The sequence below is a fragment of the Copadichromis virginalis genome, linkage group LG1, assembly GCF_057382275.1.
Source record: "Copadichromis virginalis isolate Kocher_CV1m ecotype Utaka linkage group LG1, C_Virginalis_male_GT1.1, whole genome shotgun sequence".
In the NCBI taxonomy this organism is placed as follows: domain Eukaryota; kingdom Metazoa; phylum Chordata; class Actinopteri; order Cichliformes; family Cichlidae; genus Copadichromis; species Copadichromis virginalis.
In genome coordinates, this window is record NC_140618.1 from 37863777 (window position 1) to 37891376 (window position 27600).

The 27600-nt window shown below is 42.9% G+C and overlaps 2 protein-coding genes across 5 annotated transcripts; both read left to right on the forward strand.

Moving 5' to 3' along the window:
* LOC146719212 (casein kinase II subunit alpha'-like) lies at nt 1–27198 on the forward strand. 3 transcript variants are annotated; one of them, XM_085461713.1, is made up of 13 exons: nt 1–67; nt 13778–14154; nt 14240–14351; nt 19932–20033; nt 20155–20205; nt 20370–20429; nt 21014–21097; nt 23140–23250; nt 23335–23436; nt 23936–24036; nt 24144–24292; nt 25328–25415; nt 26749–27198. In XM_085461713.1, exons 1-12 carry the CDS (start codon nt 53–55, stop codon nt 25399–25401), a joined length of 1338 nt encoding a protein of 445 aa, XP_085317839.1. In that variant the 5' UTR covers nt 1–52; the 3' UTR covers nt 25402–25415; nt 26749–27198. The 3 variants fall into 3 exon arrangements, with proteins under 3 accessions (XP_085317839.1, XP_085317846.1, XP_085317854.1); XM_085461720.1 differs by lacking the exon at nt 1–67 and adding an exon at nt 6830–6930; XM_085461728.1 differs by lacking the exon at nt 1–67 and adding an exon at nt 13291–13344.
* On the forward strand, nt 349–5165 carry znf319a (zinc finger protein 319a). Of its 2 annotated transcripts, none has more exons than XM_085461670.1 (2): nt 349–671; nt 1658–5165. In XM_085461670.1, exon 2 carries the CDS (start codon nt 1826–1828, stop codon nt 3584–3586), a length of 1761 nt encoding a protein of 586 aa, XP_085317796.1. In that variant the 5' UTR covers nt 349–671; nt 1658–1825; the 3' UTR covers nt 3587–5165. The 2 variants fall into 2 exon arrangements, with proteins under 2 accessions (XP_085317796.1, XP_085317803.1); XM_085461677.1 differs by lacking the exon at nt 349–671 and adding an exon at nt 1045–1499.
* Nucleotides 27199–27600: the final 402 nt, after the last annotated feature.

Sequence of the window (27600 nt, forward strand, 5' to 3'; positions counted from 1 at the left end):
TAGAATGTAAAAAAAGGAAGGCTGCCTCTCGCTTCCTGTGACACACAGAAACATGTTCTTCCTGTTGGTGAGTGAACAATATCAACAATGTTGAAAAATATGAATACATTGTTATTAAAATTGTTGCCTTTAATATTGATTTTGGGCAACGGTGCTTTTTTGGGGAAGACATTAAGTGAAATGAGCTTTATATTAGACAAAAGTATCGCTGCTGAGAATTTCACCTAACTTGTGCGGTTTTGTCTGTCGGTTGAAAACGATGGTATCAGTTGAGACTGTGGGGGTTCATGGTGTACACGACAGAGCTGATGAGACAGAGTACACAGTTGAAACACTCCCCCTACTGTCAAAACGAGGAAGTAGACTTTCTGATACGTTAACAACACCTTTTAGCTTTGTGGTGGATTGTAAACTCTTCCAACAATCAGCGAGAGTTATTTTATCTCCACCGGAGCTCGTTTTGGTTCCTCGGTGCTTCTCTAACATAGTATCGCAGTAACAGCGACGACAGCTCGCTGCGTGGCGGTTTCCGGTGTCCGTCCGTCTGCTAGAGGATGGCGTCCGGCTTCAACCGCATCCCTACCACCGCTGGTCCTCCGAGTCCAGAAAACACCGACGGTTTTCGACCAGAGGCCGAAGACGGCCGTGAAAAGCAATGCTAAGCAGCTCAAGTAAGTTATCGTGAATTCATTTTTTTCTGAATGCGATTTTTTTTCTTTGCAAACGTGCGAGACTCCGCTGCAGGAGGCGGATTTCCTCCCGCAGCTTCGGGGAGGCCTAGTTTGATATGGGTCCTGCATACAGTGAAGGTTCATATCAAATGTTAGACCAGTATAAACGCTATTGTGGCCTGTCATGAAGCGGCATTTTGAAGCCAAAAAATATAGCTTAAAGCCCGTGGTACTTGAGTCGCTTTTGCAATGTTTGACTTACGACACGATATGCAGTTTATGACCAAGAAATATGGGAAGTTAGAGTGGTTTTCTAGTGAAAGAAAACCGGTATTATTTGCTAAGGAAGTCCAGTTGTTTAGTGTCGTTAGCTGTTACTAGTGGTTAGCTGTTAGCTTTCGCAATTGACAAGCTAACGTCGGGTAGCAAGCTACTCCCTGGAACCGAGGGGAAAAAAATAATGAAATACGTTGTAAGAAAGCGTTTATTTTCAGGACCAAGTAGACAAAACCTTGACTCGTAAACCACTTGCATTTAAAACATACTTGTAATTGGAAAAACTCGTCTGTTAATTTCCCGAGTTACGTTTCAGGAATTAGACCGAACCAAATAATTGTGGTTATGGTAATGCTCAAAGCTAGCTTAGCTGAGGGTTTTAGGGTTTTCTGGAGAAGTACATACATGCACTCTACATCTGCATTAGCTAACTAAATGTACGAAGTACTTTGACTTCTGTCTCTAGTATAAGTATGGGTCAAGTTTTAGGCCTCAAATTTGGGGTATTTTTCAGTTTTTCCTCACCACAGTCTAAACCTGAAATTCAGGCAGGTTTGTATTACTTTCTTGTAGCCAATAGTAAGTTTTGTAAATTGTTGTCGATATTGAGTGTTACATACTGTGGTAACTGCATGCTTTAATATTTTACACTCCCTTTTGTGTGTTCGCTGGCCAATCATACTTAAATCTATGTTCTTCTATCCAAACAGGTTTTCTCTCCTAGTCTCAGAGGACACGTGTAAACAGAGATACTGCACTGAGCTCTTGTCAGTGAGCTCATTTCCATTTTTGAAAACCACATCCACCATTCTCTCAGTTTGGGACTGAAATTCCCCTGTCATCTCCCGAGTGCTGAGCCCTTGCATGCGAAGTGGAAGATGACGGAGGCGTGGCAACAGCAACAGCATGCAGTGGCTCCACCCTCTGTTGTGCACACGCTTCCCCAAGGGACTGACAACCCTCTGGGTTGCGCTGTGTATGGAGTCGTCCTGCAGCCAGACACCTCCCTGCAGCAGCCCCAGCATGGCCAGCAGCATGCTGTTCAAGCTCAGCAGCCTTCGCTGCAGGTAGGGGGCGAGAGAGGGCACAAGTGCGGAGCCTGTGGCCACGACATATCTCACCTGGCCAACCCCCATGAGCACCAGTGTATGGTAACTCAAGACAGATCCTTCCAGTGCACGCAGTGCATGAAGATCTTCAGTCAGGCGACAGACCTTTTAGAGCATCAGTGTGTGCAGGTGGAACAGAAGCCTTTTGTGTGTGGTGTATGTAAGATGGGTTTCTCATTACTCACCTCCTTGGCTCAGCATCACAACTCACATGGCAACGGAAACAATCCAATGAAATGTTCCATCTGTGAGAAAACCTACCGGCCGGGTTCTGGGAACGCAACCCCCACCTCGTCAGCTGCCAACCCTCAGCAGCCCTCCACCGGGGAGACATCCGGTGGAGGCGCAGCAATCAGTGCCTCGTCTCCTCCTGCATTTGAGGCTTCTGCACCAGACAGGCCATATAAGTGCTCCGTGTGCCACAAGTCCTTTCGCCATTTGTCAGAGTTGACACGTCACGAAAGAATACACACTGGCGAAAAGCCATACAAATGTGACACGTGCGATAAAAGCTTCAGTCAGTCTTCACACCTGGCACACCACCAGCGTACGCACAGCTCAGAGAGACCATATAAATGTGCTGTATGCGAGAAGAGCTTTAAACACCGCTCCCACCTCGTGCGGCACATGTACGCTCATTCAGGCGAGCACCTTTTCAAGTGCAATTTGTGCGAGATGCACTTTAAGGAGTCATCCGAGCTTCTGCATCATCAATGCCAGCCAGAAGGCGAGAGGCCTTTCCGCTGTGGGTCATGTGGAAAGAGCTTTAAGCGGCCGTCTGACCTGCGACAACACGAGCGCACCCACTCTGAGGAGCGACCTTTCCAGTGCGAGGAGTGCCAGATGAGCTTCAAACAGCAGTATGCCCTCGTTCGCCACCGTCGCACTCACAAGAACCCAGCTGACCGCCCTTTCAAGTGCAACCTCTGCGATAAGGGCTTTCTCCAGCCATCCCACCTGCTGTACCACCAGCAGGTTCATGGCATGGAAAGCCTCTTTAAGTGCGCCTCCTGCCAGAAGTCGTTCAGTCAGTCGGGAGAACTTTTGCGGCACAAATGCGGCGGCGAAGTGGAGAAACCCTACAAGTGCGATGTGTGCGGCAAAGGTTACAAAAAGAATTCAACGCTGCAGCGCCACCAGAACTCTCACTGCACAGAGAAGCCGCTAAAGTGCTCGCTATGCGACAAGCGTTTCGTGTCATCCTCAGAGTTCGTCCAGCACCGCTGTGACCCGACTCGAGAGAAGCCGCTCAAATGCCCCGACTGTGAAAAGCGCTTCAGGTATTCGTCCGAGTTGCAACGCCATCGCCGCGTTCACACGGGGGAGAAGCCCTTCAAATGCGCAAACTGCGACAAGAGCTTCAAGCAGCGTGAGCACCTGGCCAAGCACCAGAGTGTGCACTCGCGTGAGACGCAGTTTAAGTGCGTGTGGTGTGGCGAGCGTTTTGTTGACCTCACAGCCCTGCAGGAGCACACGGTCCAGCACACCGCAGAGGGCGAGAGTTTTCCTGAAGCTCCCTGCATCCCGTGAGCTGAGCTGCTGCCAAGCCCTGGGCAGGAAATGTGCCAGCCTCCACTTGCTCATTTGTATTTTAGAACATGCCCCCATTAACTATGAGTTTTAGCATCAGTAATGTTAAGACTTGATCAGTAATGTTAAGACTTGATTCATCCTCTGAGTAAAAGGTAAATCGCCAGAGGGGGTTAGGCTCCCTCTTCTCCTTTCCTTTTTTTTTTTTTTTTTTTTTTAATGCAAGAGAAAGATGTGTAATGTCAAATGTGGAAAGATCTTGATTTTGTTTAATACTGTGTGGAACCTTATCCTGTGGTTGCATGTGGTCGTCTGTTTTGTACCCGTTTGATTCTGTTAAGAAAGATGGCAGGAAAGTCCCGATAGTTGTTTCCAGTACATGTGTAGGCTCCTCTGCAATCCGTGTGCCTTCAGTTTCTTTTGTTTGTTTTTTCTGTTTTCTTTTCGTTAATAATTTTTTTTTTAAAATCAATCAATCATTTTGTGGTGTTTAATTTTATGTCCAGTATAGCGCAAAGAAAAGTCCTCCCTTCCAGCAGTTGGCTTGAGCTGCAGTATCTTTTCACATGCTAGGTCTTAGGTAGTATCATCTGTTTGTGCATGAATATTTATCACACTTTAATATCACTGTTGTATTATAGGTTTGATTTATTTAGAAAAACATCCAAGAAGAAGGAAAAAAAATACAAGTGGATTGTGAAAATGTATAGCCAGTGTCCTATGAAATGTGTGTTGTTGCATCTTTGTATTAAAACAGATGACATGTAGGTAACTAACCTATACCTATTATGTCATACGAACACTTGACATGTGCAATAGAACATGCACAATGTAATATTTATGACTACTGATTAATGGCATAGTCTACTCTGTTATATTATAGATTGTGTGTATACGCTATGTAAACATTGAGAACTGTATAGTGCTTACGTTACCTGCTTTTCTATTTACTATGAATGAGCTTGCTGTATTTTGCAAGCACCTTAGTTCCATTTCCAGAAGGATGTTTAACCCAACAGGACTTCAAAGCATTATGTTGCTCACTTGCCACAAATTAGCTGCATTAGTTACTGTATGATAGATCTAACAAAAGTATTATTATTTTTATTGTTATTATTATTATTATTATTATTTTTTTTTTTTTTCAAGAATTGGCCTTGTAATGTTTTCATGGGATTGTAGCCTCCCCTTGGTCCAGATCAGATGTTCAGCAGATTAATATGACTAGCCTCAAAGTTGCCACTTATGTGTTGGTTTGTACCAGGGATAAAGTTTAAAAAAAAAAAGTGTGTGTACCTTTAGTTTACTGTGTGGATTTCTATATTCTGTACAATCTTTGCAGTATATTTAAAAGAAGGATTTGGGAGTTTAAAAGATCACAAACTGGGATTAGCAATGGGAAAGTGAGATGGATGGATTGTGTGCCATGGTTAAAAGATCCTGGTGAGTCTGCTTCACGCTGCAGTATGGGATTAGCAATTGTAATGGAGCACTGATTTACACATATGGATATCAAATATAGGCTCCTGTTCATACTGTATACAGACAATTAAAATAAACCACCCTTATGACAGTTAAAGTGTACAGTGTTTTCATCAGCTGTATTATCAGGAGAATGAATGGATGATGATGATGAACGTTAAAGAGGATAGACATCAGGGATGGTGTGACCTTTCAAGCCAACCATACATAAGGCAGGTTAACGTACATTCTACTTATAATCAGAATTAATTGAATAAATACGGCGGCGTTTGGCGTTTGAAAGGAGGTTAAGTGCTCAGAGTAGAAAAGCGCTATAAGAACCAGTCCATTTACCATAAAACTGAATCATAATATTTCAGCTCCAATGTAAACTGAATTTGCTTTGTACTGTCAAGTTTGCGTTGATGGGTGTACGTGGACATCGAGGTGAGTTTTTAGGGACAAAGGTGCAACTGTTACTAATTTATAATTGACCTGCTATTAAGACAGGAAAGCCTTTACAGTAGCTCACTGAAAAGAGATATATCCCATTACATTCCTCAGATTAAATATAAAAAAATAAAACTGACATGATATTCTGTCATTTTGTTTTTTATTGTTTATTTGCTGTTTATGTGTCTTGGCAGTCTTGTTCTTCCTCGTGTACTAACATAAATGTCCTGAAGTTGAATATGTTTAGAGTACACAAGCCAAACGCCAGGTTGTCTGTCAGTAGGGAAAGAATAACTGGGTATAAACAAATACACGGAGAACTCCATTTATATTTTTTAACCACTGAACAAATTGGGATATGAGGGTTGACATAAAATAGCTAATATTTACTAAACTTAGTTGAGCAGCGCATTCTTTTTAGGTATTGTAGGAATTGTAATTGTAGCTGTTTTTAATGTAATTTGGAAAATTCTGCAGTACAATCAACAGTAAATCCCTACTAGTTATTTATTATTATTATTATAAATTTGATTAGATCAACTTGTACTAGTAATCTGGTAACTGAAAATCATTTCACTTGTAGTTTGGATAAATTTACAAGATGGTGGTTTGAACTTGATGTGTAGTTTGGGGACAGTGGCTCTGACAAAAAGCAATTCAGCAGCATTACTGAAGATTGTAGTTGGGAGTTATGGAGAGAGATGTTAGGGAGACATGGGGGTTGAGCAGTTTGGAGACACTGAGGCGAAGCTGCGATGGTTTGGAAATGAGGGATAGTGACTTTATTGGACAAAGCATGTTGAACATGGAGATGACAGGCAGGAGAAGAAGTGGACGAAAAAGCAGATACTCTGCTGTCACACCATCCGCTGCTTTATTTTAGATACATATATTATATTAACATGTATTTGTAAAATAACGTTTAGTAAAGACTGACAAAATAGTTAATGTTGATTGCAAGTAGAAGGTAAAATTGCAGCAGATTTGTGCTGCAGTACTTGCCTATCCTGCTACTAAAAACAAACATAAATAAATGCAGATAAATGTTAAGCAGCTTTCAAAAGTTACTAACGGAAAATAATACGTGGGAAAATATTTTGTAATAATTACGCGTTTAAACGGGGTCTTATTTTTCACATCTAAATTATGTCGTTTAAGGCTTGCTTTACTTCCGGGTGACGTTGACTGTCTAAGGGAAGATCATCCTATTTCTGCTAACGAACCGCGGCTAGATGTACCCCCATCATCACCACCACCCCTCCAGTGAAATAACTATCACATCATTGACAGTGTGACTATCACACCCATTTCAATAACTTCAGACGTGCAGCAGCGGCTTCGGTCCACGAAGAGCGACGTATAACCGGAGCCCGCGAGCTAACTCTGATGTTGGGCGGACTTCCTCCGAGCTCGGATATTTCTACGACGAGGTTAGCAGGCTAACTTTAGCCCCGTTATTGATTTCTCGTCACAGAAATGTCACACTGACACACAGCCTGTGGCGTGTATGTGTCCCTTATGCATAAAGACAGAACAATCATCATCCATCGTCTTTGTCTTGCTCCATTATTGTTGACGTTTTAAGATTTTATGCTAAGGAAGCTAGCTAGGTAAACGTTGCTAGTTCGCGTTAGGGGTATGTTTCAGATATGCTACGGTAGTTTAGTGGTGACCAGCTGGACTGGATGCTACAGTTTCTGTTATACAGTGTAAATGTGGTTGGTGAAAAATCCACAGGGTTTGTCTTTAAGGGGAAGGTGTTTATGGCGCTGGTTCAAAACAGGCAGAGATGGATTATTAAAAACAGGCCTTTTGGGCATGAGCCCAAGGGATGCGAGGGTCCCCAGCACTGCACCTGCAAAATCGCAAATAGCTGTAGATTTAAAGGGGGAACGCGGGAGACCTGTACCCCCAGTAAGTAAAATATCTGTATCTACAAAAATCTCCTGAAATCGTCTGATGTTCAATCATTTCTGAGACAGGACCCTCATTTCCCCATCTTAAATTGTGTTTCTCCCAATACTCAATCGAAACCTTTGCCCACCGCAGAGAGAGCCAGCTACACAAACACAAAAAGTGCGAACATGGTGAAAAGGAAAGAAACACCCAAAAAGATTACACTGCAACAGATACTCAAAAATGAACAGAGACAACAAAGGTCTGCACAGATTCACATCAGTACAATTATGTTATTATCTGTGACTCTGAATGCAGGGGAGAAACATAACAAGGAGAAAAAGGTTCCATTGCTATGAGCGTGACATCATTGTTTATTAATGCACAACTGTCAGAAATGCATGCTGGGACTGACAGGCTGGGAGGCATGTTTCTCATTCTTGAAATTCTTAAGACCAGTTCTTGTTGCTGTTCTTAGTAAAGAGAAGCAAAATGTTAACAACCACAAAGAAATTAACCAAAACTACTACAGATTTAAATAAATAAATTAAAATAAACTAAAGTAAGATGTAAAAATGACCCCCAAAACCACAAATGGATACACAGTGATAATACAAAAGGGCACAAAATGACCAGTAGTTAGAAAATGACTATAAACTGCTCTTACTCCTGAGAGGTGCTGACGGGAATATCTTTTCTCACACACACACACACACACACACACTGCAGCACTGAACATTTGTATGTATCACACAATGTACTTGCATGTGAAATTAGAGCAGGTCACAGTCTGGTGAAGTCCTTCCTCCTGCGTGTTTTACTCAGGCAGCACTTTCCCCTAAAGCAAATGTGGCATTTCCAGTTCTTTACAGTGCACCTGCATTGCGCTGTCCTGTCATATGTTACATGTGAGAAAAGGCAACTGCACACAATTATCTGACCTGATTGAACCTGAATTGTACAGACTTTTTCTGAAAATCACTTTCAATAGCACGTTGATAAGTCTTTAATAGGGTTCCACTGTTAATCAGCTTTAATTTCAATCACAATTTTGGCCTCCCAGCATTAAATTAACTTGATTAACCGATATTGAAAATGCATACTTCACCAATATAATGCAAAGCAAAAGATAATCATGTGGTTCTTAAATTAATGCCAAAGATATAGTGAAGTCAACAGTGCTTTCGGATTTTATTTGGCCAAAGACGTGTCCAATAAACACCAGGTAACAAAGATTTATTGCCTAAAGATATGTGAAAGTCTTGTGCAGGTTTTGTTACTGCGCAAAACATGGGGAACTGTAGAGGGAACTCAAAGCTGTTGAGTACTTTTCTGCAAGTTTTATTCACATCAGGCAGGTACAGTGAAGGGAGTGAAAATCTTTCACCTTTGCTTTGTGAAGATCTGCTTGAAACAGGTGAATAAACACCTTATATGTCTGTAAAGAAATTATCACGAATGCAGCAGAATATAAAATTGGAAGCCTTTGTGATAAACTTTTTTTTTTGTCACATACACATATATTTTTTTAAGATATTCACGTGATGGAGGATGAATTTTATTTTGAAGTAACGATTTGTATATTAGTTGGAATGTAGCGTGACATGGATGTGGAAGCATTTACATGTTAAAATTCTTATGTTTATATTTTGGCCATAATCGTGGAGCTGTAGTCGCTGCTTTAATCTAGTCCAGGTGATTTTCTTCCTCTGTGGATGACTGAAACTGCCAAAATTTAAAAAAGAAACCACTCGTTTACTTTTATATCAAACTTTATAAAAAAAGAAGGGAAGGGGTGCACATAAGACATCTAAAATTGGTAAATGCAAAGCTCAAATAATATGTGAATGAAATAGGAGCTGAATTCAAGTATATTTACAAAGTGAAATGAAGAAGCATAAAAACTGCTCAGCTACCACAGTTTCTTCAAAAACACTTAGTATACACAAGAAAAATCACATGCTGTGTCTGGATTGTTGTGGTACAGCATCCAGCAGTAGTTGGCCATCATGCTACAATTCCTGAAACCTTGGTAGTGACGCTCTATTAACTGAATATCCTGATGAAAACGCTCTCCCTGTTCATCGCTCACCATGCCAACATTTTCTGGAAAGAACTCAAATTGTGAGTGCAGGATGTGTATTTTCAATGACATGCGACAGCCCAGCTTCTGGTAGGAATCGAGCAGATGCTGAACTTCTTCCTTGTATCCAGGAGACTTGTGGATGTCCAGAAAGCTTTTGCAGAGCCACTTGAACACCACCCAAGCTTCAAACTCAACTGTTGAGAGAGTTTGTTTGTATCTTTCATCCTGCAAAACAGACTTGCTTTCTTCTTCTGGTGACCTCCTGGGAAGTCCTCATCATGGCGCAGGCAGTTAAGAAAGTTGTGAATAAAGTTCCTGCATTAGTCGGCGCCGCTCTTACATACTCCAAACCCCAGCTAGCGACTTTCTGGCACTACGCCCAAGTGGAGCTGGTCCCACCGAACCCAGCTGAGATCCCCAAAGCCATAGACGCTGATGGGGTGGCTGTAGAGCAGGTCATATACTGATCGGAAGGTTGGTGGTAGGGGTGGGCGATATAAACGATATATGATAGGAACGATATAAATTTGGCCAACAATAGAGATTTTGACTATACTGCTCTATCGCGATAGCGCAGGTTGATGATGTCATCAAGCTGCGCCTGTTTTGATCGAAAGCATCGCAGTGGCTACAACCATTATCATCTGCAAATTATGCCGAAAGTCACAGCAAAGAGATGAAGCACTTTTGAAATATGGGGAAAGCCAAAAACTGCGCTTCCTCCACTTCCGTAACATTGATTCATTAATGTTGAATTCTCTCGCAGCTGCTCTATTCCCATGTTGTTGCAGTATATTAATAACTAACCTTGTATAGAGATTGAAAATGTGACGTCATTTAGGGACAAAACCGCAAAGAATTCTGGGAACTCGTGGCAAGAGGTACTAGCGCACGCAGGCTTTAAATTGAAATCAGTTACACAGCAATAAAAAGAAACACAAAAAATGGCAAGAAGCTGTTGTATCATTAACTGCAATAGCAAGTCGCATGTCAGCCACGGGAAGAGATCGGTTGTTATCGGATTACGTCGTTGAAGAGAAATTGTTCAAGTCATGTTTCCAAAGTAACAAAGAGCCAATGGATGGCCTGGGTTGCAGCCATTCAAAGACCAAATATAACGTCCCAGAACACTCCAGCTCACATGTTAGTCTGCTCCAAGCATTCCCACAAAGGTCAGAGTTTTGTAGTAGTTAATACGTCATTTTTCATAACATAATTGGTGATATAGGTTACAAGCAAGTCTGGCGCTGAACAGAAATTGTCGCGCTATGCTCCTTTGTTTATTGTGCATAAATAGTGAATTGTCCTGACACAATATTGCGTTTCGCTTCTGTTATTACCATGTTACATTGACAAAAACATATATTTTTATTCACAGGGTAAAACGTTTTTTTTTTTTGTATCACTAATTGCCCAGTACGATTACAGCATACAATATTATTGTCACTGCTACATTTCTGTAACGCGTACCAGAAATTATTTCCACTGCTAATTAATTAACGTTAAGCTCAAAGGTCCTATTAATAAACGGTTAACGAATGTGTATTTATGAAGACGATTTGTGAGACTGGTAAACTTACCTTTGTTCGTACGATGGTCTTTCGTTCTACACGGTGCATTTCAAGGTCCTGTACCCATCCGTCGGTAAACTGTACCTGGGCTTGTTGCAGTGACCTGTAGTTACTAAACTTCATGAGTGTATGCACTCACTCCAAGAACCATATAATTATAAATATGAGCGTGGTGAAAGTTGGGCAGCACGCTAACGTCTTTTGTCCACTCTGTGTGCTCGTAAGTAGGGCTGGGCGATATGACCAAAAATTTATATCTCGATATTTTTTAGCTGGATGGCGATATAAGATATATATCTCGATATATTTTTTAAAGCCATAAAGTAAGAACAAAAAGACAGTTCTTAGTCAAAGCTGTGTCCCAGATGTCACACAGGCACTTTTATTAACATAGAGCATAGATGTACATAAAATTTACTCAAAAATAAATTATGAGCATTTATTAAATAATAATGCTCCATAAATAAAAGAAAACAGTGTTGTTTTTCTGCATAACAAAAAGCTCACAATTGTGCAGTCAAAATGTAAACTAAAAGACGCTGAGCACAATAACAAAGACAGATTTCACAGCTGCTCTGTTCCCAACTTGTACTGACTGACAGCCTGGAGTTTGAAATCTGCTTCGCAACCACGTCTCTTAACAGGTGCCATTTATGGTCCTTATACACAGTAAGGTAATATTACGTTGAAGCACAGTATGTATCACTCCGCGAGGCTCAGCCGTAATGCTCCGACAAACCATCAAGCGGTGCAGCTCCGTAGCTTACCAAAGTCGTACTAAAACATTTTTTGACAGATTGCTGAGCGCTGTGTTCCACATAAAATCGGTTCGCGGCCATCAAGCACAACCAGAATTCATACATAAGGCGCGCTGTCAACATTTGAGAAAATGAAAGGATTTTAGTCCGTGCAGCACCTCTGGGCTGCATGGCATTAGCGTGGTTAGCTCGTTAGCGTGGTTAGCTAGCTAACACGTTGACGCCGTCCAGTAACTCGTTAACGGAGATTTGCCGTGTCCATCTTGTCGCTTCCTGCAGGTGAAGCGATGGGGGAGGAGGGGGAGTTGTGTTCAGTGAAGGAGAGGCGAGTCCGAGTAACGTTGCGAAAAGACGAAAGTGGACGAAAGAGAGGGAAACTTGCGGCTCCACAAGTATAATTATAACGTAACATAGACTATATCGATATAAAGGATATTGTCACATCTTATATCTCGTATAAAAATATATCGATATTTTTTAAAAACTCGATATATCGCCCAGCTCTACTCGTAAGGGTCTAAACCTTTCACTCCTTTGATTTTGTCCTCGTATATTTTCTTTGACTTTTCATCAAGTCTGTCTTTGTACGGACCGGCATTGTTCTCCTTCGTTTTGTACATTCCTTTTTTGGGGGGCAAAGAAAAACCAAGAAGGTATTGGAGCCAGAGAATGAACGTTTTGCGGTCCTGAGTTCCCAGCATGCAATGCGCGAAAGTCACGTGGTCTGTCAATCTCTATAGTGGATGAATAATCTCAGTTGTTCTCCTGACTGAAGTTTGGCCCGTGTATAGCATCCTGCTATGCGATTGCATTTGTCCCTAACCACCAGAATCCCTCACGTTAACTTTTATCGAGTGGAAAAAAAAGTTGACGTTCATCCTCCAGCTTCACTGTGCTAATGTTATGCTAACACTGTGCTAATGTTATGTCGCTAGCAATCACATAGCACAACATTATAGCTGTGTCCCAAAACGTCGGCTGCATTCTTCGGAGGACCCGGCCTTCGCGGTCTACATGGGCCAGGTCCACAAAGGTTTAAGCAAATCCTTCTGCTTAAACCTTGAAGCAAGAAGTTCTGCTTTGTCTTTTGACAGGTTTAGAGCACAAACAAGATCGTTCAGCTCTGTTTGTGTAAAAGTCTCTGAATCTTCATTGGCCATGTAATCAGGATCTGATGACTCTGGATTGTAACCAGATGCAGCTTGACCGTGTTCCTCGTCACCTTCTACAGAAGCTAATCCATCATATGCCAGTACAGGAACAGGCAGTAAGTCATCATGAGGAACAGGCCTTATTGCAGATTCCAGACTGGGATATACAATTTTTTGAAAATCCTGTTGTATTCACGCGGCAAAGATAGGAATCGCTGAGATGATCTCACTGTTCCAGCCACACCATCGGGATTGCAAGTGGCATTTCGCAGATTTAAGCTGTCACGCAGTCCATTGGAACAACTGTTGCAGATGACATGTGGAGCCCAAGATTTATCCTGGTCACCCAGTGGATAAAGTACAACATGTACATCATCTTAAGGTCTGTGGTAATTGGGCGACGTCGTGAATGAACTGCACGTAACTGAAAGTGTCTGGATGATTGATACAATTTCTAGGCATGGTAACAACTGAAATCAATCACAGTTAATTCAGTCTGTAACATAAAACACAGGGAACTGTCATTAAATCTGGCAATACGCTTATGGTTAATTATTCCAACTATCATGCAATATGTAACTAGCTTCATCACAGAAGCTACGCGCTTAAAAAAAACTAAACACAGATTTGAAATCGGCATGAAAAACCCACATAAACTTATCTCTGATGACTTTGACCTGTTGACCTGTATTATTGTGTCCTTAATGTTATGCAGCTATCTGCCACCACATGGAAATGTTCATACATTTCCAAAGAGTCTGAGCTTTACTTTGAAGAAAGACCCATAGTTATGCTCCTCTCCTGTCTTCCTGCAGCTGGCGGCTCTTCATCCCATCCTACTGAACACCTTGCTCAGGGGCTTCACTCAGTCAGTCATTGTAGCTCTGTCAGTCTGCACGGCGACTGTGTCAGACCAGCCTGACAGCTTTCATCAGAGGCCACGAGCAGCCAAAGCCAATGGTAAGCACGGCTCGGGGACCTTAGAGCCGCATATTCTGGAGAGTCGGTGCGCTGCCTTCCAGTATCGAGCCAGCAAGTATTTAGAAGGAGGTGAAGGTCCTCGACTCGGATCCTCAAAGCTAGCAATGCCTGGCCCCACACCGACCCTCAGCAAAGCTCGGGTTTACACCGACGTTAATACACAGAAGAACAGAGAGTACTGGGACTATGATGCTCATGTGCCAAACTGGAGGTATATATATACATGTTGGCTTCGTGAGAGCATGATTTTTTTAATGAATTTTTAATCACTGCCAAAGTGTTTTTGCTTTTCTCAGTAATCAAGACAACTATCAGCTGGTGCGTAAACTGGGCAGAGGGAAGTACAGTGAAGTGTTTGAGGCCATAAATGTGACCAATAACGAGAAAGTGGTGGTGAAAATCCTCAAGGTAAGCACTAGACTGACTTTTTTGCTAGGGCTGCGTGTGTGTGTGTGTGTGTGTCTGTTTTTTACCTTTTATACCTACAATCTCTAATTTTTATTGTGGTCAGTGTTGGTCAAGTTACTTGAAAAAAGTAATCAGTAACTAATTACTGATTACTCCCCCCAAAAAGTAATCCCGTTACTTTACTGATTACTTATTTTCAAAAGTAATTAATTACATAGTTACTTAGTTTCTTAGTTACTTTTTAAAAACACGATTTACAACCTGAAGAGGTGATAAAGTGATAGATCTTTCACCCCAATTCTACTTTTTCTACATAATCCATCATACAAAATGTAATCAAATGGAAAAGTCTATTTTTTTAACTTGTTTTATCAGTTTTAATCTTTTAACTTTATGCATCAAGCAAAACATTTAATTATATGCAACATTCTCTGACTTGAATAAATTAGTTTAACATTTAAACCTATTTTCTACACATTCCAGCACATAAAATAAAATATTTTTTGTGTTTTCACTCACTCTTTCAAACAGATGCAAGTAAAACACAGCAGAAAATAAATAAAGTCAAAGACTCAGCGGTCCTTTTGCTCTATTTTCACCTGTAAAGCAGGAGCAGGGTAGGCGGAGGGTTACCCTGGTGTAGGTGTGCTGCGGTCAGTTGAAGAATCCGCGCGAGTGTCTCTGTGAGTTTCCCATCACGTCGCAGCTACTCGGTGCTTGCTCGGAAGTTTAGGGTTTTTTTTCGCTGTAAAAAGAAGTTTTCTTCCCACGCACGATGGACGCTAATGTTTTTGTCACTTTTTATGGAATCAAACTCAAAGTAAGGTCAGTACTTCCACACTTTAAACGCTGCACGCTCATACTCTCTCCCGCACTCGATATATTATCCATTGTTGATCTGCACACAGCTGCTGTCACCAACGTCGCACTTGCTTACGTCACTGTCATGAGACATTCTCGCAAAAAAAAATCACGGTTTTAGTAACGCAGTAACGCAGCGTTCCTACGGGAAAGTAACGGTAATCTAATTACCGATTTTGCAATAGTAATCCCTTACTTTACTCGTTACTTGAAAAAAGTAATCAGATTACAGTAACGCGTTACTGCCCATCTCTGATTGTGGTAACATGAGTCTTCTCGCTTTGGCAGTTATCCATTTCTGAAAACCTCATCAAATCCACAAACATTTTTAAAATGTCTTCTGTTAAATCTTTTCTTGGCACTTGCTGACTTTTCTTTGTCAGATTACTTTCTTTAATCCTGTCAAACCTTACATTGTACTCTGGCATCATCTATTGGTCAAATGGTTTATGAACAGCCTGTGGCATCAATTTACTTCTGGATCCCATCAGTCTGGAGAGAATGCCTCCCCCTCAGAAAACCAGCTGGATGAATGTGTTTCTCTCTGGTTCCCACTGATCAGTTCCATTACTTAGTGGGGATGGTCGGTTGTAGTCCTGTTTCCCTGTATGACTTGCAGCAGGATGAAGGTGGTCTCTGGGACTACTGGGATCTGGCATCTCCCTGGGAGCTGCAGTTGCTGTTTTGGGGTGTCTGGGTCTCTGCCTCAGTTGGTAGCGGTGGGGACTGGGGTGGGTGCTGCCTAGCAATCTTAGGGTGTGGGGCCTGGGGTCCTTGTGGTGGTGGGTCCTGATCCCAGGCTGGATGGCTGCCCAGGTGCCCGGGGTTGCCTGGTGTCCGGCTGGGTACCTTCTTGCACAGGGTTGGTCTGCACCCCGTTGACTGCCTTGCAGTGTAGTGTGTGTGTTAGCGCACATTGGGATGTCCGGTCTGCACCATGGCGGTCGTGTGTAACTGCAAGCCCATTGGATGGGGTAGGGTGTCCAGGTTATGGGGGCAACCGTTGCTGGGTGCAGCTCGTCCAAGACCCAGATGAGTGTGCCATGTCCCTTTTGCTGTGTGTCTGTTGTAATTGAGTGGTCTCTTTGGGCTCATCTGCACACCCCTGTGGTGGGGCGTGGGAAATGGGGTGCACACTGAGCCACTTGTTTGCTGCTTCTCTCCTTCTGGGCTAGTGCTCTTGTCCTCCTGGTCTTACATATCCCAGCACTCCCTCATACGGCACATTGTTCATACAGTGTCACAGTGGGTAGAGCAGTCATATGGGTGGATTTGCTGAGCCTGGTATTGGAGGAAGGGGTTCACCTCCCCTACCACTCCCCACTGGACGTTGCTGTTGCTTTGGGATCCTGAACTCAGCTCACACCGGGGTGGCAGGCCTCTAGTGGGATTGGCTGCCCATCGCCCCTGGTCCTGGACTCCCACCCCTGCTGGGGGGTAGTATTGCTTCTCACCCTCTTTTCAAGTGTATTTTGTGACACATACACACTCACAAACTTTCACGCTCTTATGTACCGGGGCGATTGTGGCTCAAGAGTTGGGAGTTCGCCTTGTAATCGGAAGGTTGCCGGTTTGAGCCCCGGCTTGGACAGTCTCGGTCGTTGTGTCCTTGGGCAAGACACTTCACCCGTTGCCTACTGGTGGTGGTCAGAGGGGCCGGTGGCGCCAGTGTCCGGCAGCCTCGCCTCTGTCAGTGCGCCCCAGGGTGGCTGTGGCTACAATGTAGCTGCCATCACCAGTGTGTGAATGTGTGGATGACTGGTTGTGTAAAGCGCTTTGGGGTCCTTAGGGACTAGTAAAGCGCTGTACAAATACAGGCCATTTACCATTTACCTGTGCATTTTCAAGATTTTGTTCCAGGTGCTGTATTATTGTTTTTGTTTTAAGGTGCACTAACTGGCGATGTATTGTGCATTTCTGTTTGTACTAGGGCTGCCACAAACGATTATTTTGATAGTCGACTAGTCACCGATTATTTATGCGATTAGTCGACTAATCAGATCATCATCCACTGGACGTAAAACGTACAGCTTATTGCACCAGCATCATCTGCTCTTATATAACTATCATTAGCTTACAGCTTTAAGCTTTTAAGGTGCTAACTAAAAATAAAGACAAGATGATAGTTTATTCAATTTTAATGAAATTTGCAGATTGTTTCGGTGAAGTTTAATAAACTCCTTGCTATCTAAAATATAACAGGACAACGGAGTATATTCTCCAGCATCTCACACTTTTGATAATCAGCTGTCTGCTTGACGTTTATTCAGCTGTGTAAAAACTATAACTTTAATCTCAGACAAACCGATTTACTCAGGAACAAATAAAATACAAAAAAAAAAAGCCAAACAACAACATTTTTAATTTATCTAAGTGACTCATATATATTTAACCTGAGTAGCGAAAGACGGCGGTGGGTTAGAAAACAATTTGCCGGGAGTCCGGTGCTCTCACGGCGCTAGTGAGCCTAGCCCCCGGCTAGCTATCGAGCTGGTGGGTAACAGACGTCTCCGAAAACGTCGGAGCGCTTTTGAAAATATGTGGTGTCCTGATAAACTGAGCCGATATTTGAGGTTTACACAGCTACATTCTCGCCTGAAAATATGTTAAACGTTTATTTTGTGACCCAGAAAGAATAATAAGAGTAATATTAAAACTAACTAGCTGCTGCCATTGTTGGAAACTAAGCTGGGCCGCGCTATGATTTCTGGGACACAGCTGCTTCTTCTTCTTCTTCTTCGGGGTTTAACGGCAGCTGGCATCCTTGTACATGCAGTGCTGCCATCTTCTGTTTCAGTCCGTTATTACACTCTTAAATCCTGCTACTTATTCCTGCGTCTTTTGGGATCTTACAAAGCTTCAAACGACGCATCGACTATTAAATCAGTCGTCGACGATTTTGATAGTCGACGTAATCGTGACTAGTCGACAAATCGTGGCAGCCCTAGTTTGTACCCTGTCGTTTTATTACACCCCACCCCATTTTTTTTCCCTTTCTACTACCCATCCTGTCTTATACATTATCAAACTGTATACCAGAGGAGCCTATAGAGAATTTATAGAGCTGATCTTGGAATAACAAGTTGTTTGGCTCAACAGTGCATTCAGATCATAACTCTGGTTGCATAAGCTGCCAGACAGGACAGGAGTTAACAAAAAAAAAAAGGCTGTGGCATCAACAGCCAAGTGAATGAGATACCCAACACTTTACCAAATAATAGGGGTGCAACGATACACAAAATTCACGGTTCGGTTCGGTTTGATACTTTCAATACAAAAAATGTTCATGCTTTTTTAATTTGTCATTTATTAAAATTATAAATATATATTTTAACTCAAACGTAGAGTTCTTAAATTTAATGTTGCTGAAACAACAAAGTAATAAAATAATAAATCTATCTGATCGAGAAATCACTCATCTTTGGAAAAGAGAGTTTATTACAGAGAAATGGCTCTTTCAAAAATAAAAGCTATACTATCCGCTTCTTCTGGGCTATATTCTCAGCAGCATATTAAACATATCAGGTCCCCATAAGCAGAATCATGTGCTAACGGCTGTCTAATGACTCGGCTAAAGTTAGTAGCATGCTTGTTGTTTTTGTCTGCTTCCACTTATCTTTGCACTAGGATGATGTCGGCATAAATGTGCAGTCATATTTGTTGTGTTCCCACTAGTGCTGTCAGCGTTAATCTTAAATGACGTTAACGCCACAACACGGCAAATCTCCGTTAACGAGCTACCGCGGATCGCCCCGTGCGTGGGGCTGGACGGCGTCAACACGTTAACGAGCTAACTGCGCTAAAGCACTAGTTCCCACCCATGTAATTGAGCATTGCATGGCACATCCGACATACTGTTTTACTTTAGTCCATGACGCGCTTACCTTCAGGGTCATACGTCACATGAAAACCAAAATAGTTCCAAACGCCAGATCTGAATGAGGGTGGGGGAGGTTCAATTTGCCATGTTGCAACGAGCTTAGCTTCTGTCTTGCTAGCTTACGCTGCGCTCAGTGGATCTGCACTCGACAGTGCAGCCTAGGCAGAGTAGTCGAATGCAGATCCACTGAGCTCTCAACACAGCATCGTCAGAAGAAAAGTTGATCAAATAAATTAAAAATTTTGTATTGTTCGATACATATGCGTACCGAACCGAAAGCACTGTATCGAACGGTTCAATATCGATACGAGTATGAAGCGCCTTGAGGCGACTTTTGTTGTGATTTGGCGCTATATAAATAAAATTGAATTGAATTGAATTGAGTATTGTTGCACCCCTACCAAATAACTATGCAGTTAATGCTACAGAAACCCTTAAGTAGAATATAAAGGTAAAGAAGCTAAAGAACATAAAGAAGCTGTTGATGATCTAGAAAAAATCAGCAGGAATATTTAATAAGTAGATATTTTTGTGCCGTGACAAGCTTTTATTAACACATGATGCAAATGAAGGTAAGTTCAGTGTTTATGTGGTATCACTTTATGGTTATTGTAGCAGCTTTATTGTAACTATTTCTGTCATCCACAGAACATTTAAACATTTTAAATGAGCAGCATAATGTTGGAAATACTGTGTGTGTGTGTGTGTGTGTGTGTGTGTGTGTGTGTGTGTGTGTGTGTGTGTGTTTGGATGCCCAAAGATGGATTCTCTCAGCAGCGCCCTATTTTCATTTTCACTTATTTCCATTGTGCTGACTATGAGTGTCCATCTCTACTCAGCCTGTCAAGAAGAAGAAGATCAAACGGGAAATCAAAATTCTTGAAAACTTGCGAGGAGGAACCAACATCATCCGCCTGGTGGACACGGTCAAAGACCCGGTGGTGAGTTGTGAAAACCGGCAGCTGCATGCGTGCGTGTGAGCCATGTAATCCAGTCATGCTTGTAACTCAGTGATACCTGCTGTTCTCCTCAGTGAAGCCATGTGTTGTCCTCTCTTTGCAGTCCAGAACACCAGCGCTAGTCTTTGAGTACATCAATAACACAGATTTTAAGGTACTCAAGTTTGGACTACCAGCAGGGTTACCATCCATGCAAACACGTTGATGTCCATTATTAATAACATGAATAACCCTCCAGTTATTGCTCCACATGTGTAGAGGCCAGCTGCTCACATCAGAACACTTTTTATACATTGATGTCTCTCGTGCGGTCCACAGGAGCTTTACCAGAAGCTGACAGACTACGATATCCGTTACTACATGTATGAGCTTCTAAAGGTAATATTACTTTGTTTTCACATGTAAACTGATCCTCACTTTTCAAAGTGGAACTGCAGAGTACCACTCTTCAAATGTGCTGCGGTCACTGAGGGACTTCCTAATTCAGAGTGTGAATCTGTCGCCACAAGGGCCCAGCAGCAGAGCCAGGATTATATCTAATGACACAGCACGAGTCAAATATGAAAGCATCCTTGGGACAGTTTATTCAGGACGTTTTAAGTAAAGTTATAAAACGACTGCTAAACACTTTAGTTTAATAAAAATGAAAGCAAAGTTTGTAAGTGTTAAACAGCCTGCACCGTCACATGATAACATACGAGTCCATATGGACTGCTCCGGGAATACTCACTGATGATAGAACGTCGTTAAACATTCATTCAGATAAGCTGTCCTGAGCATTAGCAGACAAAGCAGTGGCCTCAGTGCTTTTATTAATGCTATCTATGAAAATGTTGAATGCGCACAACCTTTGAATTTGAATGGGACGGACCTGGAGGGGAAAAGTGACTTTTGGAGGTACATTTGAATGGAACGCCACCACGATAAGCACCTCACTAAGCCTGTTCTGTGTGTTCTTCCAGGCTCTGGACTTTTGTCACAGTATGGGGATCATGCACAGGGACGTGAAGCCGCACAATGTGATGATTGACCACCAGCTGAGGAAGGTGCTACTGACGCTTCTATGGGTTGTTTTGTATGCTGGAATGTTGGCAAGTTGTGTGTCTGCAAACACTTGTAGCCCTTTTTCCATTAGGACGTGCTCGGCTCAACTAATTATCCATTACAATCGAGTGCTAGCCACAAGTCTAGGCGATGTTACACCTGCTGCTCAGTCTGTGGAGTTTTTGGGTGACGGGTTCATTTTTGTGAGGCTTTCCATCGTTTCCGAGTCCTTAAAAAAAATGGCAGTTTTGATTTTCGTGAAGGAAACACTCCCATACCCTGTCGAGTGACATAACTGACTAACCAGTCAAACACATGCTGTCTGTTGATCGCTTGGAACCCCGGCCAAGTGGATACTATAAAAGTACCAGATACTGGCCCCTAATAGCAAACCCTAAAAACCATGTCGAGTAGGTACTAGTGGGAGAACGGCTAATACTTGAGCTGTAACTTTGTCAAACCACAATGTGAACCTTCAGAATGGTTCAACAAGACACTGTGTGTAATGTTGTCATTTGTCACATGACATGACAACTCCTCACTGCAGGCATGTCATGTGCCTGCCTGCTTCAAGTCCTCTACCATAATCCCTGTCCCCAAGAAACCTAGGATCACTGAACTAAATGACTACAGACCCGTGGCTCTGACATCTGTGGTCATGAAGTCATTTGAGCGCCTAGTTCTCTCCCATCTCAAGACCCTCACGGCCCCCCTCCTGGACCCCCTGCAGTTTGCATATAGAGTCAACAGGTCTGTAGATGATGCCATCAACATGGCCCTACACTTCATCCTGCAGCATCTGGACTCCCCAGGAACCTACGCCAGGATCCTGTTTGTGGACTTCAGCTCTGCCTTCAACACCATCCTTCCAGACCATCTCCGAGGCAAGCTTTCCCAGATGAATGTGCCTGATCCCATCTGCCGGTGGATCACTGACTTCCTGACGGACAGGAAGCAGCATGTGAGGCTGGGAAAGAATGTCTCTGACTCTCGGACCATCAGCACCGGCTCCCCTCAGGGCTGTGTTCTGTCTCCTCTGCTCTTCTCCCTGTACACCAACTGCTGCACCTCCACCCACCAGTCTGTCAAGCTAATCAAGTTTGCAGATGACACCACCGTTATTGGGCTCATCTCAGACGGGGATGAGTCTGCCTACAGGAGGGAGGTTGAATGTCTGGTGCAGCCACAACAACCTGGTGCTGAATGCCCAGAAGACAGTGGAGATTATTGTGGACTTCAGGAAGCACACAGCCCCACTCCCCCCCATCATCCTGACTGACACCCTCATCACCTCTGTGGACTCATTCCGCTTCCTGGGTACCACCATCACCCAGGACCTGAAGTGGGAGCCCACCATCACCTCCGTCATCAAGAAAGCCCAGCAGAGGATGTACTTCCTGAGGCAGCTGAAGAAATTCAACCTGCCAACACGGACGATGATGCAATTCTACACCGCAATCATCGAGTCCATCCTCACCTCCTCCATCACCGTGTGGTACGCTGGAGCCACTATCAGGGAAAAACAGAGACTGCAGCGTGTTGTGCGCTCTGCTGAGAAGGTGATTGGCTGCAGACTCCCATCTCTGCAGGACCTGTACACCTCCAGGACATTGCGGCGTGCAGCTCGGATCTCAGCTGACCCTTCTCACCCTGGACACAGTCTGTTTGACCTGCTCCCCTCAGGCAGGAGGCTCCGGTCCGTTCGCACCAGAACCTCTCGCCATAAGAACAGTTTCTTCCCCTCTGCTGTTGGACACATGAACAATAAACGTACGACTGTTCCCACCACTAACACATGACCCTACGCTGTGTTCACTGCATCATTCCATGTTTGGCACTGATCACCACCTGCACTCATGTATATATCTTTCTACGTAGCACTTTTAATTCTTATTCTTACTTTTATTTTTTCATGTCTATTTAAGCGCAATTTATGACAGTATGTTTGCACTGAAGCACCGCAGCAATTTCCTAATGTTGTAAACCTGCTCAACATTTGGCAATAAAACCCTTTCTGATTCTGATTTCTGTTTGTGTGTGACAGCTGCGTCTTATAGATTGGGGTTTGGCTGAATTTTACCATCCCGCTCAGGAATATAACGTCAGGGTGGCCTCGCGCTATTTCAAAGGCCCCGAGCTGCTAGTGGACTATCAGGTATGCTTCCACTCAGCAGAACACGGTCACCTGCCCGTCTCAGTTTTCTCTGAGCTCATTTTTAGTTGTGTGTTGTTCTTTCAGATGTATGATTACAGTTTGGACATGTGGAGTCTCGGCTGCATGTTGGCCAGTATGATTTTCCTGAAGGAACCGTTTTTTCATGGCCAAGACAACTATGACCAGGTGAGAGAGACAACATGAAGTGGTTTTTCAGAAATGTGTGATCCTGCAGGTCAGACACAAAAATGCTATGGTGGGTTATACTTATGCTTTTGAACTATAATAAATTGTAAGCCAATAATAATACATAGTAGTGACCTGAATATAAGCCGTGTGTTTTCTAAGAAAAATCCAGACAGCAGTGAGTCGAAGGAGCTGCTTTAGAAGGAGCGACAGCTTGTTGTGTCAGCCTCCACTTCATGCTCTGAAAGCTGTAACTCAAGACATTTCTACACTAACTGTAACAACAGTTCACTCAATTAGGATAAAACGGCCAACAGAGAACATTTTATTTTTAAAAGGTCAGAGTTCAGGTCTCGATGAACAGTGATGTAAAAAGCCACTGACTGACTGTGTTGTCTTTGTTTCTGCTTTCATAAACAGTGTCTTCTGCTGTGACAGTGCACTGACATATTTGAGCCATTAGGGGGCGCACTGACGTGGTATGCATCTTGTTTTCCAGCTGGTCCGCATCGCTAAGGTTCTCGGCACCGATGAGCTCTTTGGCTACCTGCACAAATATCACATAGAACTGGACACTCGCTTCAAAGACATGCTGGGGCAGTGAGTATCGCTGACTTCCTGTAAAACTGCTGAAACATATTCAAATGTATTGAAAGCAGCTCACACCCAGGCAGCTTAACTAGATGTTAATAGTCACTTGTTTCCAGGCAAACACGGAAACGCTGGGAGCAGTTCATCCAATCAGAGAACCAGCACCTGGTGAGTCCAGAGGCTCTGGACCTGCTGGACAAGCTGCTGCGCTATGACCACCAGCAGAGGCTGACGGCGGCCGAGGCCATGCAGCACCCGTACTTCTGTTAGTACCGCGCGAGCCGCAGCACGTCTGCAACAACAGCTGCCTGCTGAAATAATGAGTCACAAATCTGATTTCACTCTCAAGATTATACAAGCTCTTCTTCCATTTTATCAGTTAACTCCATTCACCAAATATAAAGCAGCGATGTGTGACCACAGTGGCCAAACACACAGTAACCTGAAGCACCAGCAGGCCGTTCATCTTCAGCCTTGTGGACCTGATCTGATATTTTCACTCGATCAGCTGATACTCCTTATGATGCTGACAAAGCAACATTTATAGTAAAATACTTTACTCGTCTTCCAGAATCATTGTTTAAAATCAGGAGAATTCTTTTTTTGAGCATGTAGAAATTCACTTTTCAGTTTGCTTTTTAAAAGATAAAAAGCAGAATGTCTCAGTCCACATCAAAGCTGTCTGTTATGTGTACTGATTACAGATGCATGTGCACTGCATGATTATTAATACAGCTTTTCACATCCAGGGTTTCCTTTTTCATCCTTACACATCTGCATTCTTACATTATACATAAAAAGGGGGGGGGGGATAAATAAGGGGTGACATCATCTAAATTCATTATAAAAACATTAAGAAAGATGGTGCAATTTGAAAACAAGGACAAAAGTAAAAAAGAGAATAATAACTGGGTTAGAAAAATCCATCAACACAGAAAGCTACAGTGACTTAGAGTTATGGTTTCTCTCACGTCTCTTTCCGTCTCTCAGCTTCTGCTCTTTCTGTGTCCGTAGGCAGGATAAAAGATTGATGTTGTTCCAGGTATTTTGGCCACTGATAATCAGGTTGTGATGAGGAAGTGCTGTTTTTAAACATGACGTCATTTTTAAAAATTTAACGTGACCCATAACAAGTGATAGCCCGTGCACTCATCAGCAGAGTTTACAGAAGTCATGTCAGAAAGTTGTGCTTGGCCACATCTGCGTCTGCTTTCTCTCCCTCTCTCTGTCCTCCTGCCTGAAGACGGCCTAAACAAACGACAAGAAAGCTCACGGAAAACATTTTGTGTTTATGTCTCAGATCCTGTGGTGAAGGAACAAGCAAATGCCAACACAGATGGATCAAAGGCAATAAGCAGCTCCAATGCAACATGATACCCAGAGAACAGGTAAGACACACAACAATACTCTATTTATAATATGTAGAGATGTAGAGGTATGCAAAAGCTTGGATGTGCCACTTTACATGCCATGCCAATGCGTGTGCGAATGATTACAGCCACTGCAGCACGCAGAAGGCCTTGAGGCGACTTTTGTTGTGATTTGGCGCTATATAAATAAAATTGAATTGAATTGAATTGAATTGAATAGAAGCTACGGGCTTTCCTACAAATGCTGATGCTTTAGTCTGAGTCTGTTTACATATTATTTCTGTGAATGTTAAATATCAACCAAAAACGATACAAAAACAGCACAAGTCGAGCTTCTTCAGAAGGGACCTGAATTTTTATCTAGCAGCACGTAACGTGGTCGTGCATTTGTGCTTCAGGCTGTTTTCTGCATGTGGTAGCAGTTTGTTGTCACCAGGGGGCAGTGTTAGAACATGTTGCATCACCAGGGGTGCCGATGTATGTTCTTGTGTTCCTTTAGTTTATTTCCTACCACAGTGAGCACAGTAATCAATAAAGACAAAACAACTACTTTGGGGTGATGTAAAACTAATGTTTTTTCTTTTTGGAGACTGTGGCGGGGCATGGCCTGCGGTACCGTGCAGGTGCGTCCGCCTCCTCTGCACGGCACCGCAGGCCCCGCCCCGCCACAGAGACATTTTAATCAGCGAGCGCAGTGAAGAGTAGAAAGGAAGCAGTGGAGGAAGGTGCACCTCAGCCTGTTCACTCTGTGAGCTGGCATAAGGCCTGAGACCAAGATTCAAACACTGTAAACTGAAACTGCAGCCAACAGCCTGTCTACACTGTTGTTTTGAAATCTGATGATTTTGTTCACCTCTTGCTCCTCATGTTGACCATCACTGTTATCTTTCCTCTTCACCCGGCATCTTCACGCACTCCATTTAAGACAACTCTGGTTGTCTCAAATTTAAGACAACTCTGGTTGTCTCAAATTTAAGACAACTCTGGTTGTCTCAAATTTAAGACAACTCTGGTTGTCTTAAATGGAGCTTCTTTATTTACTCAGATACCCTGTGGTGACCCGGGAAAGACTGCGGAACATTACTGGAAAATTTTAGGGTGATTTTAAACTACCTGACTCAAAATAAAATCCTTCACGAGCCAAAGTTATTGTTCCTTAAAATAAAAAGCAGCAGCTGTGCATCAGCATTTGTAGACAGGCTCAGTATGAAATATTTACTGCAACAGAACCTGCTTGGACAAAGCCGGCCTGTTATGAATATCAAATGGTATCCTTTTGCTTGTGTTCTGCTTGCTCACACCTCTGTGATTACAGGATGAGTTTTCAGTATTTGTTTTTCTGTCCATTCAGGAAGAATCTTTATTACCTCAACTTGTGACCTTTTCGTGGCAGAAACCTCTGCCTCCACATCAACAGCCATACTGGAGCAAGATGTCAATTTTGCAGCACAAACAAACACGCACGGAATAAACTCCTCCCAACAAAACCCTGGGAATCTGCGCTGCTTGGTCTGAGTCACAAATAAATCAGATCTGGAATCAGATCTGACCCCTTCACCCTCCTCTTCCTCCTCCTCTTCCTACCTGCCAACATCTCCACTTGTTTTTAAAATGAGCAACGTGACTTGTTGGATGGGTATCAAGCTGGTGTTATTGCTGTGAAGACCTTTGTCGGTTATTGCAGCGACGACTTCAGATCCAGTTGCAGGTTTTAAGCACTGAGTGGCGTGGAGGCTCTTTTCTGCTATGGATAGAACAAAAGCTATATTAAAAGAGAATAAACCATTTTTATTTAAAGGTGTGTCTTTTGGACTTTTATTGTCTCTGAACTGAAATTTATCTTCAAACACTATGGTCCACATTGCTCAGACCTGGTCTCTAAAGTTTAGTGTAGCCAGTAGGGCTGTGTGATATGACAAAAATCTAATATCCCGATATAAGACATTTATCGTCCTGACAACGATATAAATCACAAAATGTAATATTTTCTGTAAATTCTGTAATACTCACCTTGTGTGAAGTGTTTCCAGCTGGGCGTCGTGTAGCTGGACTCTAGTGTTTTAACCGATGCATGAAACTACATTTTTAGATGTAAGTTGAAAGAAAATGGTGGCCGTTACAAATTTTGAGTCTAAGGTTTATTTTTTAGCACCTGACGGATCTTTTTTTTCTTCTCATCCGTAAACTCTCTGCATACTCTTTC